At 39.1% G+C, this 23,229-nt stretch overlaps 4 protein-coding genes across 5 annotated transcripts; 2 read left to right on the top strand and 2 right to left on the bottom strand.

Annotated features, from left to right (window-relative positions):
• Positions 1–4,336: 4,336 nt before the first annotated feature.
• Mat1 (CDK-activating kinase assembly factor) lies at positions 4,337–6,219 on the bottom strand. Its single transcript, XM_046628135.2, has 2 exons — positions 5,599–6,219; positions 4,337–5,502 (listed from the first exon to the last, which is right to left on the bottom strand). Exons 1-2 carry the CDS (start codon positions 5,720–5,722, stop codon positions 4,661–4,663), a joined length of 966 nt encoding a protein of 321 aa, XP_046484091.1. The 5' UTR covers positions 5,723–6,219; the 3' UTR covers positions 4,337–4,660.
• On the top strand, positions 6,131–9,857 carry LOC124219899 (TP53-regulated inhibitor of apoptosis 1). Of its 2 annotated transcripts, none has more exons than XM_046628145.2 (3): positions 6,131–6,495; positions 6,940–7,203; positions 7,557–9,857. In XM_046628145.2, exons 2-3 carry the CDS (start codon positions 6,973–6,975, stop codon positions 7,647–7,649), a joined length of 324 nt encoding a protein of 107 aa, XP_046484101.1. In that variant the 5' UTR covers positions 6,131–6,495; positions 6,940–6,972; the 3' UTR covers positions 7,650–9,857. The 2 variants fall into 2 exon arrangements, with proteins under 2 accessions (XP_046484101.1, XP_046484102.1); XM_046628146.2 differs by having other exon boundaries at positions 6,132–6,495; positions 7,029–7,203.
• On the bottom strand, positions 8,619–10,460 carry P32 (complement C1q binding protein P32). The gene is made up of 5 exons (XM_046628142.1): positions 10,048–10,460; positions 9,741–9,891; positions 9,453–9,655; positions 8,970–9,058; positions 8,619–8,876 (listed from the first exon to the last, which is right to left on the bottom strand). Exons 1-5 carry the CDS (start codon positions 10,259–10,261, stop codon positions 8,727–8,729), a joined length of 807 nt encoding a protein of 268 aa, XP_046484098.1. The 5' UTR covers positions 10,262–10,460; the 3' UTR covers positions 8,619–8,726.
• A 220-nt stretch (positions 10,461–10,680) lies between these two features.
• Prp8 (pre-mRNA processing factor 8) lies at positions 10,681–23,171 on the top strand. Its single transcript, XM_046628104.2, has 31 exons — positions 10,681–10,878; positions 11,370–11,609; positions 11,798–11,966; positions 12,060–12,224; positions 12,335–12,550; positions 12,926–13,264; positions 13,509–13,614; positions 13,869–14,397; positions 14,477–14,703; positions 14,816–15,142; positions 15,221–15,427; positions 15,510–15,800; positions 16,080–16,460; positions 16,700–16,938; positions 17,014–17,160; positions 17,255–17,819; positions 17,901–18,227; positions 18,318–18,487; positions 18,577–18,724; positions 18,800–19,089; positions 19,203–19,394; positions 19,467–19,661; positions 19,754–19,925; positions 19,985–20,098; positions 20,191–20,364; positions 20,468–20,661; positions 20,740–21,121; positions 21,205–21,408; positions 21,521–21,645; positions 21,889–22,043; positions 22,135–23,171. The coding sequence occupies exons 2-31, from the start codon at positions 11,390–11,392 to the stop codon at positions 22,287–22,289; spliced, it is 7,125 nt and encodes a 2,374-aa protein (XP_046484060.1). The 5' UTR covers positions 10,681–10,878; positions 11,370–11,389; the 3' UTR covers positions 22,290–23,171.
• Positions 23,172–23,229: the final 58 nt, after the last annotated feature.

Here is a 23,229-nt window from a genome sequence, read left to right as displayed (position 1 = left end):
TGGGTCAAAAAAATCAAGTATTTTTTTTTTTGGATTCGACACACGAAAACTAGTTCCTAGCTACCTCTAGAAAGTACTTACCAAATCTAAGCTCTTAATATTAACGGGAAGATTATGCTCATCATAGTTTTCCATTTTCAATTTAGTCTTATATAAAAATGGCCATATCTTATCACCAATAGATTGTTAAATTAGTTGCATCGTCAATATTTATAGGAAATTGAACGCTCTACAAAAATGGTCTCTTATACTTTTTTCATTAATCTAACCATTTAAAAGATATTCAAGGTGAAAGGTTGAAGTATTTTAAGGAAAATAACTTTTTGTTTTGAATTTTGTAACTTACTAAAAAATAATTATTGTCAAATGAGTTTCAGATATTTTCATAGGAAATTGAACGCTCTACAAAAAAGGTTTCTTGTGGTTAATCGATTACTGTAACCATTTAGAAGATATTCGCAGTAGAATCCCAATGCCTGTTGATTTTAATAGTTTTTAAATAATTATTTCCAATTTATCCATTCAATTTATGAATTTTTACAATATTCATGAGAATCTGAGTTTATTTCGAAAGAATGACAGTTTGCAAGTTATGTCTTATCTTTTGTTTGAGAATATATTTCTTTCGAATCAATTTTTTAACGATATTTTCTTTTTATAACTTTTATCACAATTGAGGATCGTAATTTGATATTTTTCAACGGGTTTATTTAAAATGTCATTCAAATTTCTTTTTTCCAAAAAAGTTATAATTGAATATTTTTTGTTTGGGGAATTTTTCGAAAATTCAAAACAAAAAGTTATTTTCCTTAAAATACTTCAACCTTTCACCTTGAATATCTTTTAAATGGTTAGATTAATGAAAAAAGTATAAGAGACCATTTTTGTAGAGCGTTCAATTTCCTATAAATATTGACGATGCAACTAATTTAACAATCTATTGGTGATAAGATATGGCCATTTTTATATAAGACTAAATTGAAAATGGAAAACTATGATGAGCATAATCTTCCCGTTAATATTAAGAGCTTAGATTTGGTAAGTACTTTCTAGAGGTAGCTAGGAACTAGTTTTCGTGTGTCGAATCCAAAAAAAAAATACTTGATTTTTTTGACCCACCCTAATATACATATGTAAACGCATGTATCCAACTTGTATAATACAATTGTACGCGAGAATCGTTCAACGCGTGATTACACGGGTTTCGCACGGGAATTGTGAACGAATACCTACGCGAGTTAAACAAACGGCTGCAGGAAATTGATCGAAATCCTCGAACCGCAACTTGTATAGGTATAACATAATACTTGAATAGCTCAGCTTTGCTTCTGGGTCAAGTGGCGCGGTACGAATGATTTAAATTCGGCGCAGCTCGTCGCATTGCAAAAATAGGCGGAAATCGGATGGATTTGAAAAAATTTTTTTTGGAAGCTTTGCTTCAGGGGTCGTGCTTGCGTAGAAATAATACTTGGTGAAATTAAAAAATATCAGGGTCAATCGTTTACTACGAGTTCGCGTGGAATGTCCCATACACATATACACATGTATACGTATAATTAAGTAATAAAATATTTGTACGCCGGCATGAAACGACGATAAAAGCTTTGATCTCGGCAAAATAAGGCGAGGCAATAACGATACGCGTATGCATGTACGTAATGTGGATACATAGACGTGCGCGTGTTTGTCTATAATACAATAAATAACTCGTATCTCTGAGAAATATGACGAACACCGTTTCGATATTTTAGGGTTTATTTACCTTGCGCAAATAACAGCGCGCGCGCGAAGAAAGGGAGAATGTTAAAAAGCACACGACGAATGTTATACCTGAAAAGTGAAAATAGAAAGAAATTGGGATTAGAAAAGAAAAAAAAAAAAAAAAAAGGAAGAAGGAAATGTGAGTACGAAGAAAAAAAAATTGAAGATATCTCGGGAATATTCTTAAAAGGTGGGTAAGATAAAAAAGGAAAAAAAAGAAAAAAGAAAAAAGAAATACTCGTGGAAAGAGATGAAACTATAAAATGTAAATAAAACGGCCGCAGTTCAAACTGAGACCTAGTATAACGCTGCGGTATAATATAATCCTTATCTGTTCCTTGAAAAAACGAGACTCCAAAGCCAGGATATTACCTATACATACATATGCATATATGTTTATATATACAAGTATATATATATATATATATATGTATATACGACAAATTACTTGGGAATCTCTGTAAATATTACACTGTTAAAACCGCCGAAAGCGTTGATTGCACCTCATACCGGTATTTATACCACATGCACGTATATATTATATATATATATATATATGTGTGTGTATGTGTATGTAGCATGTATGCATTTATGTATAACTTGTGTGTACCCATGTACGAGAGTAATTAATTTTTAATTGCTGTATCTACAAGTTGACGTGACTCTTAACTCCGAGATACTTGAGGGGAGACAAATCACGATGCAAATACAAGAAAATGAGCGTTAAGTGTGTGACGAATTTTTATACCTATAATATTTACCTCGAGATTTGCACCTTTGAGTTCTGTGTGTATTGTAATTTTTTCTGCTTCTTACTTTTTTTTTTTCTCGTAATCTTCATGGACAAGCAAGATGATTTTCTTCAAAAAAATTTTTATTCGAGATACGCAACTATTTTTTATTTATTTTTTTATTTCATCAATTTCTCATGTCAAGTCAATTGTGTTTTTCAATTGACGGGATGAATTTCAATTATTTTATTGTTATGAAAGTGTTCGTTCAGTTTTTACGTCAAATTAAAATTTGAGAACGTTAATTGATTGGGTATATTAACAATTGAATCTCGCGTGCAGATGGGATAGATATAAAAAGTTGAAAGAAACAAAAGTGAAACGAATAGAAACCACGACACTCGAAAATTGTTTTTTCTTTTGTTTTGACACAAATTTAAATAAATTCGTGAAAAATATAACGACGGTGTATAACTCGTGGGAAATGAAGAGGAAGAAGAAAGAAACAGAGAATAATACATAACGGCGAAGAATTGTGAAAATTTTATTTCGATAGTGGTGAAAATACGCGTAACCGCGAGTCGACTTCAACTTACTTGCAACCGAAAGGCGATTTGGCAATTCTTTCCGTTTTGTTTCGGCGGGCGGCTGCAGCTTTCAAGACGAGAGTATCGCCGAGGTTCAGCATAAATCAAAATTTCAATTATCGCAGCTATACCGGTAGAACGGAGAGACGCCGGGCACGTAATATAAGAGTTATAACGCAAGTAAAAGCACGGATACACGAGGAGAGAAAGCTCAGGCTCAGAGAACACCGCGGTGTTATCATCATCATTATTACAGGCACCGAACGCTAATTTATCATTTTACAACGGGTGCCCGGCAAATCCGTGACAAATTCTTGACAGTTTGAAAAACCGCAAACTCCGGCAGCGGCGCACTGAATTCGCGGAAGCGCTGCGCCATTTTTATCTTCGACTGTCTTTCGTTTTTTTCCTGACCCCCCCCCCCCCCCCCCCCCCCCCCCAAATTGGCGTCTAAACGATTAGCTGAAGTTAGTAACGATTCATGTTGAGGAAGAATCCTTACTTCTTGATCTTGAAATTGTTTGAAATTCGGTGAACCGTAATAAAAAAAAAAAAAAAAAAACAGAAAAACATACCGATCGATTGTCCTTGTGAAAATAAGAAAGTAGACGAGGTTGAAGTTAGCAACGTTAGAAACGTTGAGAAAAAAATCAGTATTTTCTTATTTTAACAAACGATTTCGAAGGAACTATGATTGCAAATATCAGTACATGTCACGTTTTATTACGGTTTACTGTATTTCAAACAGTTCTAAAATTACGAGGTATGAATCGTTACTAACTTCAGTTTTTGTCGGGAAATAAAGAGCCGCTGCACGCAAAATTTGAAAATTGTCTTACCTTATGTACGCGAAGCTGTATCCGAAGATCGGCGAACCTCGGCTGGAATTCGGTAAAAATGTTGATTCCGGACGATAAATACGTCCGAGGCGTGCGCTGCACTCATGAAATGCAAATAAATTAATCTACCGAAGTGTTTTTCGCCGCCGACACTCCTCGACCTCGTGCATAAACGGTGTGTAACATTTCTTCCCTTATACATACCCCGCGCCTTTCGGATTTAACCGCCGAGCACGAATTTATTGGCACTCAGCGCTGGCGCCATCTGTTAACAAATCGTCGTACCAACTTCGATGCCGGGAGGCTAGGGCAGATTTGAATCCGAATCACTTGACTTGTCGGAACGTCGCTTATTCGCTAATTTACCGCCTCTGTTTATTTTAATATTTTCATTGTGCAAAGAAAATAAACGTCAAACTACCGATCGCATACCTCTATTTTGTTTTTACAAACTCTTCCACCCAACGATAATTACTATTATTATTATCATCCTCATCTTTTTAAGCATTAAATTGTCAACAATTTCTTACAATATAATGAAAGCGGTACAGCCGTGCGAAATGTATAATTCGTTGTGAAAGCAACCCACGAATATATTATTTACACGATACTACATGAGCCTGGGAGTGTCTGTTCACCATTTGGGTATAATAAGCTAGTTTTCATCGCAGTCAGTCGATATCGTCAGGAGTTTTTAACAAACTGACGGGAGACCGTCGGCAATTTATGACCAGTCGTAGGGTCAGATTGCCATCGACTCGGGAGGTCTTTGCGAGGGATTGTGGTACAGCCCAGCCATCGCTTCCTGAAGCGCTCTCAAACACGCAATGTTCGATTTAAAGCCTCCGGCTTTTTCTGCCGGCTTCTCGCTTCTGACGTGCGCGATATATCCGCCAGATTCCATTTCCTGCCAGCCAGGAGGATGCGGACCTTCGACTTCCTGCTCGATACGCTTGTAGCAGTAGGTAGGACCTTCCTCGACTTTCGGTACAGGCATGAATGTCTGCTGACCCTGTCTGCCGAATTTTATTCCGGTACTGAATTGGGTTACTTTTGCGACCGGCACGACCTTAGCTTCCTCTCTGGTCGCCTGGATCGTAGACGCGAACGTCTCGACAATGTTCGCGGCGTCCGCTTCTGAGAACATTAGCTCGTCGATGAGAGCCTCTTTCTCACGTATTTTTTTCTTCTTCATTTCAGCCTCCTGCTTTATCAACTCCAATTTCCGCTCCTCCTCCTGCTGCTTTTCCAGCTCTAACAATTCCTCAAGCTCGTATTCCTCCCTGCCCAGCTTGGACTTGCTTTTCAAAATTTGTTCCTTGTTCGCCTTTTTGTACTGCTCTATCCTCTTGTTCGTCTCTATTACGTCGATATTGTTGGCCAGGTTGTATATTATCGTTTCAATTTCCTCGAGGTAATCGTTGTACTCTCGCAGCGTTGTAAAGTCCTCCTCTTTTTTGTTGAAGTCGCGGAGTATTCTCTTGCGGATGTCTACCTCTTTTTCTACCATCGAGTCCTCGAACAATTGGACCCTGAAATTTGTTCTTCGCAACGGTATTTGACATTCGGGACAAGCGCCAGAGCCTACGAGAGAAAATAATAACAACGTGTATTTGAATGTTTATAAATAAGCGTTAGAATGGAAAACGATGTAATGGAACTGTGAGCATCGATAATTACCCTTCAAAAACAAGAGATCGACGCAACTTTCGCATAACGCGTGTCCACACACGTTTACCATCAACTTCAACGACGGATTTCTGTACTTGGTCGTTTTACAACGGGGACAAATTTGGTCGTCCATTGTGACAAGTGATTATTGTTCAACCAGCAAGGAATAAATGAGGGTAAGCATAAACAACAACGTGAACTTAACCCCAGCAGCTATTTCTATTAACCGCACATTTCATAAGATAAGATTATATTTTATGTCAGACTTTATTTTTCCTGAAAACTTCTCCCTGTATGCAAATCTAATGACTCGTTGAGGAACGGTATTATTACGTAGGTAGATATAAGTACATTATTTGTCAACAATACTCCAAAGCGCCCAAAAGCGCCGGATCTTTTGACGCAAAACCAAAAACCGGAAAACGCACGCGACGTGCAAAGAGAAGCCTTTGCGTTTTTTGTGCAGACACAATTTCGTGGCGCCATCTGACACGAAATTGGTTTTTGAAACTAATCGGAAACATTCGGAAGCATTCGGAAACATGAAAAACACGAGCCGGGCTCTCGGAAGTCGAGGCACCCGAAAATTTCGACCCTACAATCAGCACAATCTGGCACAATCACTCCGAACGTGATAAGTCGAGCACGCAGAATCGATGGGCTGAATTCTTGAATATATTTTAACGCACGCTACAGACGCGACGAACTCAGTTGCTTCATTCGCTCCTCGTGAAAATCTCTGTCCGTTCAGCTTGTCTTCGACGTTTGACAGTTCAGATTCTACGATCAAAACCACGGTGCTTTTTATGTATTTACGACACATCGTACGAGCGTTTTTAATTCAATCAGAGAGTACATAAAATTGTTCCAGGAGACAATCTAGCTCCGTATTAACAATTAACGCAGGTAAGTCTTTGCGCCGTATTGATAAAAAAATATGCCTACGTGCAATCATTCGGCTGTTCGCAAAGAAAAGTGAACAACGTAACCTCAAATTCAGGCCCTTCAACGTTATATGAAAGAACACTGTTGTCTCAGTTGTTACAATTATCATGATGTAAAATATTTAAGGATAAATTCTGTCTCGAAAACTTTAACCTTAAAATTGTTTAATATGTTGATTCTCTTCAGTCATTTTAAGACATGAAGACGCTGTTTTCGTTTTGTTTGCGACACTTGTCAATAAATTAAATCTGTCAAGTTTTCGAGTATATGAATATTACCATCTATATTCAATTAGTGGCTTGCATTTGGCATAACCTAACGCTAAATTTGTTGTAGCCAAATATCGAATATCTATTAAGGATAGCCTTTGACTTACATTGTAAAAAACGTAATTTCACTCTAAAGGATTCGATTCAATACCCTATCAGCAAATGCAAAATGCAAGCCAAAGGCTTTGGAAGTACCGTGTTGGAGTCGGTTGGGTCTGCTTTCAGAAATAGTCCGAGTAGCACAGATCTCCTTATGAACAGTATTGGCGAGACGTGCAATGAGTTCAAGAAGCAATACGACTCGTGTTTCCATTTCTGGTTCGCTGAGAAATTCCTGAAAGGGGAAACAAACGACTCCATGTGTGCTCCTTTGTTCAAAGTCTACCAGCAGTGCGTAAAGGTAATTTTATTACTATTTAGTTATTATTATTTCAAAATAGGTTTTTGTCACCGTGACCAGACTGAGCCGAACGTCAGCATGGAAGCATGCAGTGATTTAAAACAGAAATACGACGCTTGTTTCAATTATTGGTTCTCTGAAAAATTTCTCAAGGGCGATAGAAACGACTCGATGTGCTCTAGCTTGCTCAAAGTCTATAAAGAGTGCGTGGCGGTGAGTTGGACGCAAAGAAACGAAAACTTGAAATCTCTTCGATAAACTATGTCAACCTCAAGATTAATCAATCCTCAGTTTCAAATTCAGCTCTGTACTTTTTTCTCGCAACCAATGATTTTCCATCTTTCAAATTTCAGAAAGCTATGAAGGATCAGCACATAGAGATTAAAGATGTGGAAGCTAACTACCTAGGTACAGATCAGGAGAAAACAGCCCCGCCTCGCAGCTGACAATTAGTCGATAGACCGTGGATGCCAATATCGTCTTGGATGTCAGCTATGCTTTGCTCGCCGTGCATGCCGCTGGCACAAGTTACGATCCCATCGGTACCTCATAAAGTTACCAACAGTGAGGCGGCGGTACAGAAGCATGCATCGCCGGATCCTTAATTCAGTAGAATAAAAGCTATTAACAAAGATTGAAGTAATTTATATGAATTTACTTTCAGGTAAAATTGTTTTATATCTCTAGGTATGGATGATTTCATTATGCAATATGTTTATAAGGCTAAAGCTAGCAGCCGGAATTAGGAGCCAAATTTTCTAATGTTCGTTCGGATAAGGTAGTGAAATACGAAGATCTAAATTTATTTAAATACCTCGAACTCCCGATACTTGAATAGAATTATGTTGATAAAACTGAACGATATTTCTCTATTTCTAAAAAGTTAAACACGTTTGGCTGCTAGCTTCGGCTTCATATATGTTCAACAATAGCTACTTATTTTAATCTCTTTGTGTGGCGGTAAAGGTAGTAAGCGTAAACCTCGATTATTAATGCCTGAAAAGATTATTCTTAATTATTGTCACCACTCAGCAATTTTAAAGAGACATTCGATGCTTCTTATTGATTACACTCAGGTTTATCAATTGCATATTTCCAAGGCATTCTGCTTTAGGAATGCCAAATGTAAAAAAACGTTTCAAAGCTTCTACTCGAGACTAGCTTAAATGTATAACAATTGGCTCGTAGCACAATGATTTCAACTTTCTTACAGAGCCAATGATTTAGCAAATCGAATTCCATATTTCCTTATCAAGTATCAAGAATGTGTGTATACATATGTGTAATATAAATGTATAGAAAACTATCAAACACTTGTCCAATGTCATATAAATTATTCATTTTTTTATTTTAATTCCTTATTTTCCATGCGTATTTTGTATTCAGAGATGAGAGGAAAGTTATGGGAAACACAATTGGCGTATGTAAGAAGAGTTTATTTACGAGACCTAAGACTATACAGTACAGTTCTTCTGATTAATGGTAAACATGTCGGACATTCGACAGACATTCAAATAACGGAATTATTTTCCAGATGTGAATTTTGAGAGACCTTCGAGTAAACTGATGTATGCCGTATGTTCATAGGTCGTACTCAGCTCGATCAGTTTCTCAGCAAATTCGTTTGACACTCCTTTCTCCTCAAGATAGTTCATCAGTAAATCATAAAGATACTGTCGAATGAAATGATTATTTTCATTACAATGTCGTTGCAAGGGAAAAATTTTTTTTTCAGTATTATGCCATATCTGTTATTATATACTTACGCCATCAATAACATCACCAGCGACAGCATAAATTTTGTCATTGTGTTCTCCTTCGTACAATGTTATTTCGTCTATGCCAAAGATATCGTCTGCACAGGACACAAGTCAAAATTCTTTCATGTAGTGAACTTACTACTCCGTTTAATTTTCATTTTTCTATCTACGTAAGTTGCAATGTTGCACTTTTATAAGGGTTTGTCGATCCACCGTGACTGAGATAATTTCGTTGTTTATGATATTACCCAATGCCAACGGTAGCACATTACTTTTCCAAAGGTAAATTATCAAAAAGACAAAAAGTTTGTCAATTTGTACTCAACGCTTTGGATACCATTCACGTCCGATCAACCACAATTTTAAAACAGAATGCAGCGTAAATTTAGTCAAATTGAAAAAAAAGAAAAAAATGTAACTTCAATATTTCGTAATGGCGAGATTTTTTTGAAATTTAATTTGGTCCATGGGAGGGAAAAAAAAACTTACTGTAGCCATCATCGGCACCAGAAGCTTGCGGTTCATTATTGAATGAACATGTGAACCCTAGAGTTTGATTTCCTCTTTCAATATCAACTTCGAAGCTTGGCTTGCTTTTCATTTCTCCAAATTCAGCCTTGTCCTCTGGGGTGTCAATGTCGGGTTCAGAATCAGAATCGACAGTATGATTGACATTGAAATTTATCGTTATGCTAAAAAATTACGAATTCAGTCAAGTTTTTGTCACAAAATTGTAATAACTAGAGCAAGAAGATCGCTAAACAATTTTTGGCTTACGTTTCATCTCCATGTTTTTTGGTGAGCGTAACCTCCGCTCCATCTAACGATATCTTAAAGCCGTCTAACTCTGTGGGAATGGTCTTCATTTTTTGTGCCTTCTTTTCCGCAACAATTTCTTCAGCTAAAAAGAGTCCCAATTCTTTCTCCGCTATAGCATCAACCATGTAAATGACAAAAAATTGCAATTGAATAAATAGAGAGAAAATTATCACTAAAAAAAAAACCAAATAATAGTAATAATAATAATAGTAAATTATATTTCGGGCAGAGAAGTTACGAGGTGACATTGAAAAATGACCCTAACCTTTGGTGTGTGCCTTTCGGGAGCAGCCGCAGCTGCAAAAATCGCTGGGATTTTGAATTTTGTAACTCGTTAGTGGTGCAAGTTCGTTTTGCCGGCTGCACATGTTCCACATCGTTCTTGCGAAATCCCTTCGTGCCGTGCCGCCGACAACGGTAGATTGTGTTAATCCCTTGAGAGTTGAGGCCCTCAGAGCGGTTCTGACTAATCCGTTCATCTTTCTGTCTTCTGGCTTATACCGCCGTTGATAATTGTTGTAATTAATTTACACTGTTTTCTAAAATTCGGCTGATGCACGACTTGGCACGGCTCGCGATCAAGCTACTCCTTGCGCGGAAAAGGTTGCGTCAGGGCTACGTTCACTCTTGTATTCTCGTCTTCCTCTACCATACTTGCCTCTACCCTGTTCGCCGACCGGATGTTCACTAAGGTGAGCTCAAAACCACAAACTAGTCAGGTATACTTAGACGCGGATATGGGGTGAAAATTATTATCGTATAATGTGACTTTCAGTGGACTTTCCACGCCGAAGTGCAGGCATTTTTCTCGACGGTTGATGCGTGTAACCTTAGTGACCGGAAGTCGACTCCGTGTTACAAACAGTTTAGTAAACGCAGCCGCCATTTTGTAGCGGCGCTACTGATTTCGAGTATTCGAGTAATTTCGTCTTCGTTCGGCATGTCGGCTTGTAAACGTAGGAGATACGTTTCGCAAAGATACGTATAGACGGACGAAAATCAGGTGCCAAATAACACCAGTTGATTAATTGGAAGAGCAAATTGGGCGCGATGTTGCTGAACAACTAGCGATACCCTATTTGCAACAGAAACCAAGGTAAATACAACACTCACGACATTCTCGTGATCAAAATGGCTGACAATTTTTGTCCTCACCGCATTCTCGCCAATGAAAATCAACGGTCGTCGTCGATTTTGACTGATCACTAAACGGAAATTTTTGCTTATATAACCTCAAAAATATCATAATTATTTCACTAATCGAATAAAAGTAATAAAAGCTTTCAAGATCCCAATTTGACAATGGAAGTCAACCATAACCAAAGGATGTGTATTTACAGGCCTCAACGCCGCATTTTTATAACTCAATAACTCTGTAAATGATTGACAGATTACGTGACATTTTCTTGCCACATTGTATTTCCGTATTGATTTACTTTCACGTATTTAATTCGGATTGTATGATATCTAGGTCAATTGGCACGATTTCTTATATGCTCATTTACGTCTAGTTATACCACTCTTTCAACTCATAATTTTCATAATAATTAGTTGATTGATCAAAGATTTAAAAAAATTTCTTTTTAGCTAAATAAGTCAGCGTCAAAATGTCTATACCGCCTTACTTGCTGGGCCCAAACCCATGGGCCACCATGATGGCCCAGCAGCAGGCTCACGCTCAGCTTGCAGCTGCGCAAGCTCACGCGCAAGCAGCGGCTCATGCTCAGGCAGCCCATCATGCTCACATGCAAGCAATGGCTGGGCCGCCGCTACCGCAGCTGCCTAAGCAGCCCGAAGTTATTTCCGAAGATAAATTGCAGGAAAAAGGTAAGAATGGATTATTATTGTTAATGTTGAAAAGACAGAAAAGGTCCTCTACGCATGTGTATTATTTTCTAGTGATTGAAGAAAACATCTGAAAAATTAATATATTTCCAAATAACATTCATTGATGAAAACTGTTCACATATGACTAGATAACTTGATTTCGTTATCCCACTTTCTGCAAATTTTAGCTCAAAAGTGGCAGCAATTACAGTCCAAACGTTTTGCGGAGAAACGTAAATTTGGGTTCGTCGATGCTCAGAAGGAGGATATGCCGCCTGAGCACATAAGGAAGATTATTAGAGATCATGGAGATATGAGCAGCCGAAAATACAGACATGACAAACGTGTTTATTTGGGGTAATTATCGTGTATCAGTGTTCGATGAAGCTCTATTTTTTGTTTGTAATTTTGTCCTCACCTTTTGTTATACGGTCATTATATTAATTACAGTGCTCTGAAATACATGCCTCATGCTGTGATGAAATTGTTGGAAAACATGCCAATGCCATGGGAACAAATTCGGGACGTCAAAGTGCTGTATCATATCACCGGAGCCATCACATTTGTCAATGAAATTCCATGGGTCATTGAACCAGTCTATATCGCTCAGTGGGGGTGAGTTTTTAAAGAATTTCTAACTCTTTGTTAAGAGAGAAAAAAAGGTCAAATAATTACTTCGGCCCAATGTTTGATCGTGATTAAAATCTAGTGAATTTAATTTTAAGAACAATGTGGATCATGATGAGGCGTGAGAAACGAGACAGAAGACATTTCAAAAGAATGAGATTTCCTCCGTTCGATGACGAAGAACCGCCTCTAGATTATGCAGACAATGTGTTGGATGTCGAGCCTTTGGAAGCCATACAAATCGAGCTTGACTCGGAGGAAGACGAATCGGTTGCTACATGGTTTTATGAGCACAAACCTTTGGTTGGGACGAAGTAAGTAAATACTTGATTATAATGCTGAGCTCAACTGAAATTTTTCTTGAAAGTGAACTGAATTATTTCATTAGCAATATCAGGACCTTTCGCAGTTTTGGCGTCAATATATGACCTGCTGCCCAACTCCTGACAATATACGTCATTTATACACCAATTTCATGATGAATCGCGTAGGGGTCCTGAAATCAGTCATTCATGTGGTCTGACGGTTGCAGCGTTGTTGTTTGCTTGTCTGAGATAAGACAAATGCAACGTTGTGATTGGATCAAACGCTAATCTGAAATAGACTTACGTATATACTCAAAATTTAGCAGCCTGAAGAAACATGACCAAAATTATTTCACGCAACGAAATTTTTCTAATAATTTCCAGGCATGTTAATGGATCAACTTATCGTAAGTGGAACTTGTCCCTTCCACAAATGGCAACATTATATCGGTTGGCCAATCAGCTGCTGACTGATTTGGTTGATCAAAATTTCTTCTATCTCTTTGATCCAAAGTCGTTCTTTACTGCAAAAGCTTTGAACATGGCCATTCCTGGCGGTCCTAAGTTTGAGCCCCTTGTGAAGGATTCAAATGCTGCTGACGAGGATTGGAACGAGTTCAACGACATAAATAAAATAATCATCCGACAACCAATTCGTACGGAATATCGTATCGCTTTTCCTTATCTGTACAACAACATGCCACACTTCGTTCATCTTTCGTGGTAGGTAGTTTTACTTGCAGATTATTTTTTAAATTTCTGCAGATTCTGTTATTATATTGATATCCACACCAGTTTTAAGACAATATTAAGATTATATGTGGTCTTACTAGCCGTGTGGTAAAATATTTAGTGATCGTTATTCGTCACCCTCGTAGAGGAGAGAGGGCGACTGCTGAAATCACAGACAAATTTTTAACTTTAACATTGCTATCCTTATATTTGGTTAATTATATCCTGGTCGCAGGTACCACGCTCCTAACGTTGTCTACATCAAGACCGAGGATCCAGATTTACCTGCCTTTTATTTTGATCCATTGATCAACCCGATTTCACACCGAAATTCATTGAAGGTACATCCATTGCTCTTTAATAAATGCTGTGTAGAGATTATCATATTTGATTTCGAGCTGTTCCACGTCGACATCCCTGTTCAATGAGTTGTTCAACTAAAATAGCTCGTAGATGAAGGGTCATTTTTGCCCTGCGTTAGCGCAGCATGACTAACGGAGTTTCCAAAATGACGACACTGTATTTTATTCATCGAGTTTTATTCAAAATCTCCACAATTCACAATTTAATTTTAGAAAATCCTCTCTTTCCATAGACAATGGAGCCTCTTCTTGAAGAAGATGAAGATTTTGTACTGCCTGAAGAGGTTCAGCCATTTTTGCAAGAGACGCCGCTTTATACAGACAACACGGCTAATGGAATTGCTCTGCTTTGGGCACCACGTCCGTTTAACACGCGATCTGGCAGAACTAGACGAGCGATTGATATTCCCCTGGTAAAATCTTGGTACCGCGAACATTGTCCACCGGGACAGCCAGTCAAAGTTCGTGTCAGTTACCAGAAATTGCTAAAGTACTTTGTCCTGAATGCATTGAAACACAGGCCTCCAAAGCCACAGAAAAAACGATACCTCTTCAGGTCTTTCAAATCGACCAAGTTCTTCCAGACTACAACTATCGACTGGGTAGAAGCTGGTCTTCAAGTATGTAGGCAAGGATACAATATGTTGAACTTGCTCATTCACAGAAAGAATTTGAACTATCTTCATCTTGATTATAACTTTAACTTGAAACCGGTCAAGACTTTGACCACCAAAGAGAGAAAGAAGTCGCGTTTTGGAAATGGTGAGTGGTAAAAAGGTCAAAGATCATGAGTCTGGACTGTAATGTGCTAGTCGTAACGCTTTTTGTTTTTTACTTTCAGCATTTCATCTCTGTCGTGAAATCCTCCGACTGACCAAACTGATTATCGATTCTCACGTCCAGTACCGTTTGAACAACGTTGATGCCTTTCAACTCGCTGACGGGCTTCAATACATCTTTGCTCATGTCGGACAACTTACTGGCATGTATCGCTACAAGTACAAACTGATGAGGCAGATTAGAATGTGCAAAGACTTGAAGCACCTTATCTATTACAGATTTAACACTGTGAGTATTTTTTTGCTTTTTTTTTCACGTACCGTTTCCATATTCTTGAATTTATTCACTCTGTAAAGCTCGTGTTTCACAAAAAAATCTTTTTTTCGTGTGTTGATGATAGGGTCCAGTAGGCAAAGGTCCCGGATGTGGATTCTGGGCACCTGGATGGAGAGTGTGGCTATTCTTCATGCGTGGTATCACACCGCTGCTCGAACGCTGGCTTGGTAATCTTTTGTCTAGGCAGTTCGAGGGACGGCATTCCAAAGGGGTTGCAAAGACTGTGACCAAACAGCGAGTCGAGTCGCACTTCGATCTCGAATTGCGAGCCTCTGTGATGCACGACATCGTTGACATGATGCCTGAAGGTATTAAACAGAACAAAGCTAGAACAATTCTTCAACATCTTAGCGAGGCTTGGAGATGCTGGAAAGCTAACATTCCATGGAAGGTTTGTGACTTGATTCCCTTTTAATCTCTTGATTCGTTTTTTTCATCACTCTTGAGTGACAATTTGTTTTTTGTATAGGTTCCAGGGCTGCCTATTCCGATCGAAAATATGATTCTTCGATACGTCAAGATGAAGGCTGACTGGTGGACTAACACCGCACATTACAATCGCGAACGTATTAGGCGAGGTGCTACAGTCGATAAGACAGTCTGTAAAAAGAACTTGGGACGTCTGACAAGACTCTACTTGAAGGCAGAGCAAGAGAGGCAACACAATTACTTGAAAGTGAGTGTTAAAAGGTTGATTATTCGATTAAATACCTGACGCACGAAGTAATGCTAATTTTCTGCGGTCGAATTAATTTTAGGATGGACCGTACATCTCTCCAGAAGAAGCTGTTGCCATTTATACAACGACAGTTCACTGGCTTGAGTCTCGTCGATTTGCGCCAATACCATTCCCACCATTGTCTTACAAACACGACACGAAACTTTTGATTCTTGCTTTGGAAAGATTGAAGGAAGCCTACAGCGTCAAGTCAAGGTTAAATCAGAGCCAGCGAGAGGAACTCGGATTGATTGAACAAGCCTACGACAATCCTCATGAGGCGTTGTCAAGGATTAAACGTCATTTATTGACGCAGAGGGCGTTCAAAGAGGTAAGCATCGTAAAACTTTTATTGTGTGTTTTTGTTTTTGCTAATGTACAAAACCATTACTCTGTTCTGGTCTGAATATTCATGATGACAGATTTGTGTAGGGGTCTGAAATCAGCCATTTGTGAGGCTGACTTCTGGTTCAGTGAGCAGATGTTTGTCTGAGATGAACATCCGGCCTGCTTTAGTTGGAAAAATAGCACAACCTGAATTGTTTGATATGGAAAATAACTTTTTCTCCCCAAAAATGTCCTCTCCCTCAACTTCGCGATCTATTTCTAGGTCGGAATCGAGTTTATGGATCTCTACAGTCACCTGATTCCCGTCTACGACGTTGAGCCGTTGGAAAAAATCACGGATGCGTACCTGGATCAGTATCTCTGGTACGAGGCGGACAAACGCAGACTTTTCCCACCCTGGGTAAAGCCATCTGATACAGAACCGCCTCCACTTTTGGTGTACAAGTGGTGTCAGGGTATAAACAACTTGCAGGATGTGTGGGATGTTAGTGAAGGCGAGTGCAACGTCCTGCTTGAGTCGAAGTTTGAGAAACTGTACGAAAAAATTGATTTAACATTGCTCAACAGACTCCTCAGGCTCATCGTTGATCACAATATCGCTGATTACATGACAGCAAAGAACAACGTTGTCATAAATTACAAGGTAATTATTATTTCCATATTCTTTACACTATGAAATTTCGAGGATGTAGAAATTGCTAAATAATTCAATTATCTGTCAGCCTTCTACTAGTGCCTCGTAAAGTAACGATCACTTTTGCCCTGTACTGGTTTCTCATACCTGATACAGTTTCCAAGATGATGACAAGTTGAATCGATTTCAAGACTGTCGTATTTTCTTCAGGATTTTACGATTGACAAAGTTTTTTACCTTATTTCCAGGACATGAATCACACGAACAGTTACGGTATTATAAGAGGTCTGCAATTCGCTTCGTTCATAGCACAATACTATGGCTTGGTATTGGACTTACTCGTGCTCGGTTTGCAAAGAGCAAGCGAAATGGCTGGGCCACCGCAAATGCCCAACGATTTTCTGACTTTCCAAGATGTAGCTTCTGAAACGGCTCATCCAATTCGTTTATTCTGCAGATACGTGGATAGAATCCACTTGTTTCTCAGGTAAAATTGTGATCCAGTTTTTTAGTGAAGGTAATATAAAGTTTCTTGCGGAAATTTCATTAAGTATATTTACAGGTTCACAGCAGAAGAAGCCAGAGATCTGATACAACGGTACTTGACCGAACATCCAGATCCGAACAACGAAAATATCGTAGGTTACAACAATAAGAAGTGCTGGCCTAGAGATGCGAGAATGCGATTGATGAAACACGACGTAAACCTGTGAGTGTTTGGCCGTTTTATACATTAATTTCTAATTTTTTCACGCAAACGATTAATTATCTACTGTTGAAGTTCTTTTTTCTTTAATTCGCAGCGGTCGAGCCGTATTCTGGGACATAAAGAACAGATTGCCTCGGTCGACGACCACCATTCAGTGGGAGAATAGTTTTGTGAGTGTCTACAGTAAAGACAATCCCAATTTGTTATTCAACATGAGTGGTTTCGAGTGTCGCATATTACCAAAATGCAGAACGACGCATGAAGAATTCACGCACAGAGACGGAGTTTGGAATCTGCAGAATGAAATCACTAAGGAAAGGACGGCACAGTGTTTCCTCAGAGTTGACGACGAAAGTCTTCAGAGATTCCACAACAGAGTCAGACAGATCCTCATGGCGTCTGGGTCGACTACTTTCACCAAAATCGTAAACAAATGGAACACTGCTCTCATCGGTCTCATGACTTACTTCCGCGAAGCTGTTGTCAATACTCAAGAACTTCTGGATCTACTTGTCAAGTGTGAGAACAAAATTCAAACCAGAATCAAGATCGGTTTGAACTCTAAAATGCCTTCGAGATTTCCACCTGTCGTTTTCTATACTCCCAAAGAACTTGGAGGACTCGGTATGCTGTCTATGGGACACGTTCTCATTCCACAGGTAATTCGCACATATTTCAATAATGTATCAGTCAGGTGTGCGTCGTTTCAAATCTTTCATTCTTTTCATTGATAATTTCAGTCTGACCTGAGATGGTCAAAGCAAACTGACGTTGGAATTACTCATTTCCGATCCGGAATGAGCCACGACGAGGATCAGTTGATTCCCAACTTGTACAGATACATTCAGCCATGGGAATCAGAGTTCATTGATTCTCAACGAGTCTGGGCCGAGTACGCGTTGAAGCGTCAAGAGGCGAATGCGCAAAATCGTCGTCTCACTCTGGAAGATCTTGAAGACAGTTGGGACCGTGGTATACCAAGGATAAACACACTCTTCCAAAAGGATAGGCACACTCTTGCCTATGACAAAGGATGGAGAATCCGAACAGAATTCAAACAGTACCAGGTCATTACATTGTTTCAAACTTTCCTGAAACCTAAATTAAATTGGCCCAAGTAATTTGTCGTATCTTTTATTTGATAACTCGTGTTACAGGTACTCAAACAAAATCCGTTCTGGTGGACCCATCAACGTCACGACGGTAAATTGTGGAACTTGAACAACTACCGAACTGATATGATCCAAGCGCTTGGAGGAGTCGAAGGTATCCTTGAGCATACTCTGTTCAAAGGAACGTATTTCCCTACCTGGGAAGGTCTGTTTTGGTCAGTATTTTGCCATTGTTTAATAGTGTTGGCAATAAAATCTAAACGATTGACATTTTTATAGCATTTCTTTTATTTTCGTAATGTAGGGAGAAGGCATCAGGATTTGAAGAGTCGATGAAGTACAAAAAATTGACAAACGCACAGAGATCTGGTTTAAATCAAATTCCGAACCGTCGTTTTACTTTGTGGTGGTCGCCGACCATCAACAGAGCCAACGTTTACGTTGGATTCCAGGTGCGTCCAAAACTAACTCCATAATTTTCAGCCACCAGATGAGCAGGGATATAACATTCCTTTTATTCGCCATAGGTGCAACTGGATCTGACTGGAATTTTCATGCACGGAAAAATTCCCACGCTAAAAATATCCCTGATTCAAATCTTCCGTGCCCATTTGTGGCAAAAGGTTCACGAATCTATCGTCATGGATCTGTGTCAAGTGTTTGATCAAGAATTAGATGCTCTCGAGATTGAAACTGTACAAAAGGAAACTATCCACCCGAGAAAGTCTTACAAGATGAACTCGTCTTGCGCCGATATCTTGCTCTTCTCTGCGTACAAGTGGAATGTGTCCAGACCATCTTTGCTAGCAGATTCAAAGTGAGTCATCGCTACTTTTAACGATCTTCACTCGGACTGCAATTCAATTAATATAAGTAGTCCATCGATTTAACTTACATGACGTAATCAGCAACTGTGTTGTCGCATTTTAGAGACATGATGGACAATACCACAACCCAAAAATATTGGATTGATGTCCAATTGAGGTGGGGTGACTACGATTCTCATGACATTGAACGATACGCAAGGGCGAAGTTTTTGGACTATACAACAGACAACATGTCGATTTATCCTTCTCCAACAGGGCTGCTTATCGCCATTGATTTGGCTTACAACCTGCACAGGTAATTTGTAAAAGACGGTACATCATTTGTTTTGCAAAATTACCAAGGCTAATTTTATCATTCATCAAACAGCGCATATGGTAACTGGTTCCCGGGCTGTAAGCCTCTTATCCAGCAAGCGATGGCAAAGATAATGAAAGCCAACCCTGCGCTTTATGTACTAAGAGAGCGCATCAGGAAGGCTCTTCAACTCTACTCTTCAGAACCAACAGAGCCTTACCTATCGTCACAGAATTACGGAGAGCTGTTCTCAAATCAGATTATTTGGTAGGTGGATTATTTTTTCCTCACGTCTTGTCGGCAAGCACAAGTTACTTCATGACAACTGTTTTTAATTGAAAAATTATTGGTTTTTTCAGGTTTGTCGATGATACAAACGTCTACCGAGTAACGATTCACAAGACTTTTGAAGGTAATTTGACTACGAAACCTATCAACGGTGCCATCTTTATCTTCAACCCTCGCACTGGACAGCTTTTCCTCAAAATTATTCACACCTCGGTTTGGGCTGGTCAAAAGCGTCTCGGACAGGTAATTGAAATTCGCTAATTTATCACTAACGAACGCCCGATAATATGGAAACATTCTAGCTGGCGAAATGGAAAACTGCCGAGGAAGTTGCGGCGTTGATTCGGTCTCTTCCCGTTGAAGAACAACCTAAACAAATTATCGTAACCAGAAAAGGAATGTTGGATCCTCTCGAGGTACGGATAAAATTTCAACCATGTTAATGGAACATGAACCAAATTTTTGAAGCAATAAAAACAACCTTCAGTATTTCACTTAACTTTTACAGGTTCATTTACTCGACTTCCCTAACATCGTTATCAAAGGTTCGGAGTTGCAACTTCCGTTCCAAGCCTGTCTTAAGGTAGAAAAGTTTGGTGACCTTATTCTGAAGGCTACGGAACCTCAAATGGTTCTCTTCAATCTCTATGACGATTGGCTGAAAACAATTTCTTCGTACACGGTAAGTTGCTTTTGTTTTTTTCATAGTAAAATTAACCATATCGTACGAATAATAAAAATCAACGGAGCTGATTGAACTCTCATTTATGAAATTCATCACACAGGCATTTTCACGTCTGATCTTGATTCTGCGAGCGTTACATGTCAACACAGAAAGAACAAAAGTTGTTCTCAAGCCTGACAAAACGACTATCACAGAGCCGCATCATATTTGGCCGTCACTTACCGATGACGAGTGGATCAAGGTGGAAGTGCAGTTGAAGGATTTGATTTTGGCTGACTATGGAAAGAAAAACAAGTAAGTGGTCTATATTTCGTCTTATTTGATTGCGAGGAGGTTGACTTTTTAACGTGCTAACTAACTTTTCTCCAACAGCGTCAATGTTGCATCGCTAACACAGTCTGAAATTCGTGACATTATTCTTGGAATGGAGATCAGCGCTCCGTCGGCTCAGAGACAACAGATTGCCGAGATTGAAAAACAGACTAAAGAGCAATCACAGCTCACTGCAACAACGACTAGAACAGTCAACAAACATGGTGACGAAATTATCACCGCCACTACTTCAAACTATGAAACTCAGACGTTCAGTTCAAAAACGGAATGGCGAGTGAGAGCTATTTCGGCCACCAATCTTCACCTCAGAACTAACCACATATACGTTTCGTCTGACGATATCAAGGAAACCGGGTACACTTATATACTGCCAAAGAATGTTCTCAAGAAATTTGTCACCATCTCTGACTTACGCGCGCAGGTATGTCGATGCGCGCTACTTGACTATGTGATAGTTTTACTGCTTTGTCGATTTATTCGTAATAATAAATCACTCTTGTTTAGATCGCAGGGTATCTGTACGGCATTAGTCCTCCCGACAATCCTCAGGTCAAGGAGATACGGTGTATAGTAATGGCCCCACAATGGGGTACACATCAAACTGTGCATCTTCCAAGTTCTTTGCCAAACCATCAATATCTCAAAGAGATGGAACCGCTTGGATGGATACACACTCAGCCGAATGAACTGCCTCAATTATCTCCACAAGTATGTAACTTTCGTTATATGCTTAGTACTCGAAATTGTTCTTTCGTATAAGCAGTGTAGGAACGTTATACTAACTGACAACTCGCCTATCAAGAATTACGATTATTTTTAGGACATATCAACGCACGCCAGAGTTATGGCCGAAAATCCTGGATGGGACGGAGAGAAAACAATTGTCATTACATGCAGTTTCACCCCTGGTTCATGTTCCCTCACGGCATACAAACTCACTCCTAGGTATGTCATTTTCAAATTCAATTGTTCAAACGCCATGGATCACGCAGAGAGTTAAAAATTGGCTGCATTTAAATATTCGGTGTAAAAGTCATTCGTTACATTATCGGCAGCTTCACATTAAATAGACTCTTTGGATGTCTGAAGGTTTTGAAAATTCTGCTTGTCATAGAAGTATCCTCAAATGGATGAAGTATATCAGCAATCAAATGGTGAATAATGTGTGAAAAATCACTTTTATTATAGTGGATTTGAATGGGGGAAGCAAAACACGGACAAGGGAAACAATCCCAAAGGATATCTTCCAAGTCACTACGAAAAAGTACAAATGCTGCTTTCTGATCGTTTCCTGGGCTTCTTTATGGTTCCTAGTCAGGGTTCTTGGAACTACAACTTCATGGGTGAGTATTGCGTGCTTTTCGTGTGCTGTGAATACTTGATTACGTTTAAATGTGGTATAATTGATGTTGTGACTTTTCAAACAATTCACAGGCGTGAGACACGACCCGAATATGAAGTACGAACTGCAATTAGCAAATCCGAAAGAATTTTACCACGAGGTTCACCGACCCGCCCATTTCTTAAATTTCTCCAGCTTGGAAGATGGCGACGGCGTTGGAGCGGACAGGGAAGACATGTACGCGTAAACCGAAGTCGTTAAAAACGGCGTTTACCTTGATACGAACTTGCTCCAGTGGCACTGAGAGCAGAACCAGTGCCGTGAAGTGTTCGGAGAAGAATTTCGCTAACGTTTAAAATATCCACGCGGTAAATCGCTTTAAACGCTCGTAAAATTCACGACCCTGAAGATGATGGTCTTCTTTCCGATTATTATTTCACACGCTGAAAAATAGTTGTCGGTATACATTCATCATTTGTTTAAAGAATTTCTCAAACAGTCGTATCAATTATTCGACAGTGTGCAAATGTTACGCGAGTCGCGTTGAGAGAAGAAAATGAAAAAAAAAAAAAATAAAACGAACGAATGACGAAACCAAGTGTCTAAAGATGTAAATAGTGGGATAATTATTTAACAGTGAAGTAACTTCAACTCTTTTCGCAAACACGATTTATGCACGAATGTTTAGTGTACCGTATTTTTTTTTTTTCTTTATCGAAAATGAAAATAATAGTATACTTGCGACGGTGCGGTGAGACATCACACGTATGTGCGGAGCGACGGAGTTATGAAGGTTGCGACGAGAGTGAGTTTACGGAGATTTGCGCAACATAAAAATGGTTCCACGAGTCCCAAGAATCCTATTCCCTTAATTTCCAATCGGTGAGTAAAATATCTCTGTCCCATTGATAATGAATCCGAATTTTTTACGTTAAAATATTGATTGATCATTCGCTCTGAAACCGATGTCTTTCTGTACCACGCTATTTCCAATCCCGTAAACAGTATAAATACCAGATTTACGGTATAGATTTTAAAGAACGGACTATTACTGCAATTAATAATTATTACGACGCAAGTTAAATAGATTATTGTACTTTTATGAATAAAATGAATTCGGACATGAAAACGAAGGTATGAAAAATTTTATAAGATCGCCAATTAATCAGCGACCTGAACCGCGATTT

Source organism: Neodiprion pinetum, chromosome 5 (genome assembly GCF_021155775.2).
Source record: "Neodiprion pinetum isolate iyNeoPine1 chromosome 5, iyNeoPine1.2, whole genome shotgun sequence".
In the NCBI taxonomy this organism is placed as follows: domain Eukaryota; kingdom Metazoa; phylum Arthropoda; class Insecta; order Hymenoptera; family Diprionidae; genus Neodiprion; species Neodiprion pinetum.
This window is presented reverse-complemented; position numbering and strand designations above follow the sequence as displayed.

Excerpts from the sequence above, each read along its gene's own strand:
- Mat1 (XM_046628135.2), bottom strand. The coding sequence starts at position 5,722 with ATGGACGACCAAATTTGTCCCCGTTGTAAAACGACCAAGTACAGAAAT. Across the intron at positions 5,503-5,598 it reads CGATCTCTTGTTTTTGAAGG|GCTCTGGCGCTTGTCCCGAA; the intron begins GTAATTATCGAT and ends TTTCTCTCGTAG.
- LOC124219899 (XM_046628145.2), top strand. The coding sequence starts at position 6,973 with ATGCAAGCCAAAGGCTTTGGAAGTACCGTGTTGGAGTCGGTTGGGTCT. Across the intron at positions 7,204-7,556 it reads TCTACCAGCAGTGCGTAAAG|AAAGCTATGAAGGATCAGCA; the intron begins GTAATTTTATTA and ends TTCAAATTTCAG.
- P32 (XM_046628142.1), bottom strand. The coding sequence starts at position 10,261 with ATGAACGGATTAGTCAGAACCGCTCTGAGGGCCTCAACTCTCAAGGGA. Across the intron at positions 9,892-10,047 it reads CCGAAAGGCACACACCAAAG|CGGAGAAAGAATTGGGACTC; the intron begins GTTAGGGTCATT and ends TTGATGCTATAG. Across the intron at positions 9,059-9,452 it reads TGGTGCCGATGATGGCTACA|ACGATATCTTTGGCATAGAC; the intron begins GTAAGTTTTTTT and ends TGTCCTGTGCAG.
- Prp8 (XM_046628104.2), top strand. The coding sequence starts at position 11,390 with ATGTCTATACCGCCTTACTTGCTGGGCCCAAACCCATGGGCCACCATG. Across the intron at positions 15,801-16,079 it reads CGCAGAGGGCGTTCAAAGAG|GTCGGAATCGAGTTTATGGA; the intron begins GTAAGCATCGTA and ends ATCTATTTCTAG. Across the intron at positions 16,939-17,013 it reads AGAATCCACTTGTTTCTCAG|GTTCACAGCAGAAGAAGCCA; the intron begins GTAAAATTGTGA and ends GTATATTTACAG.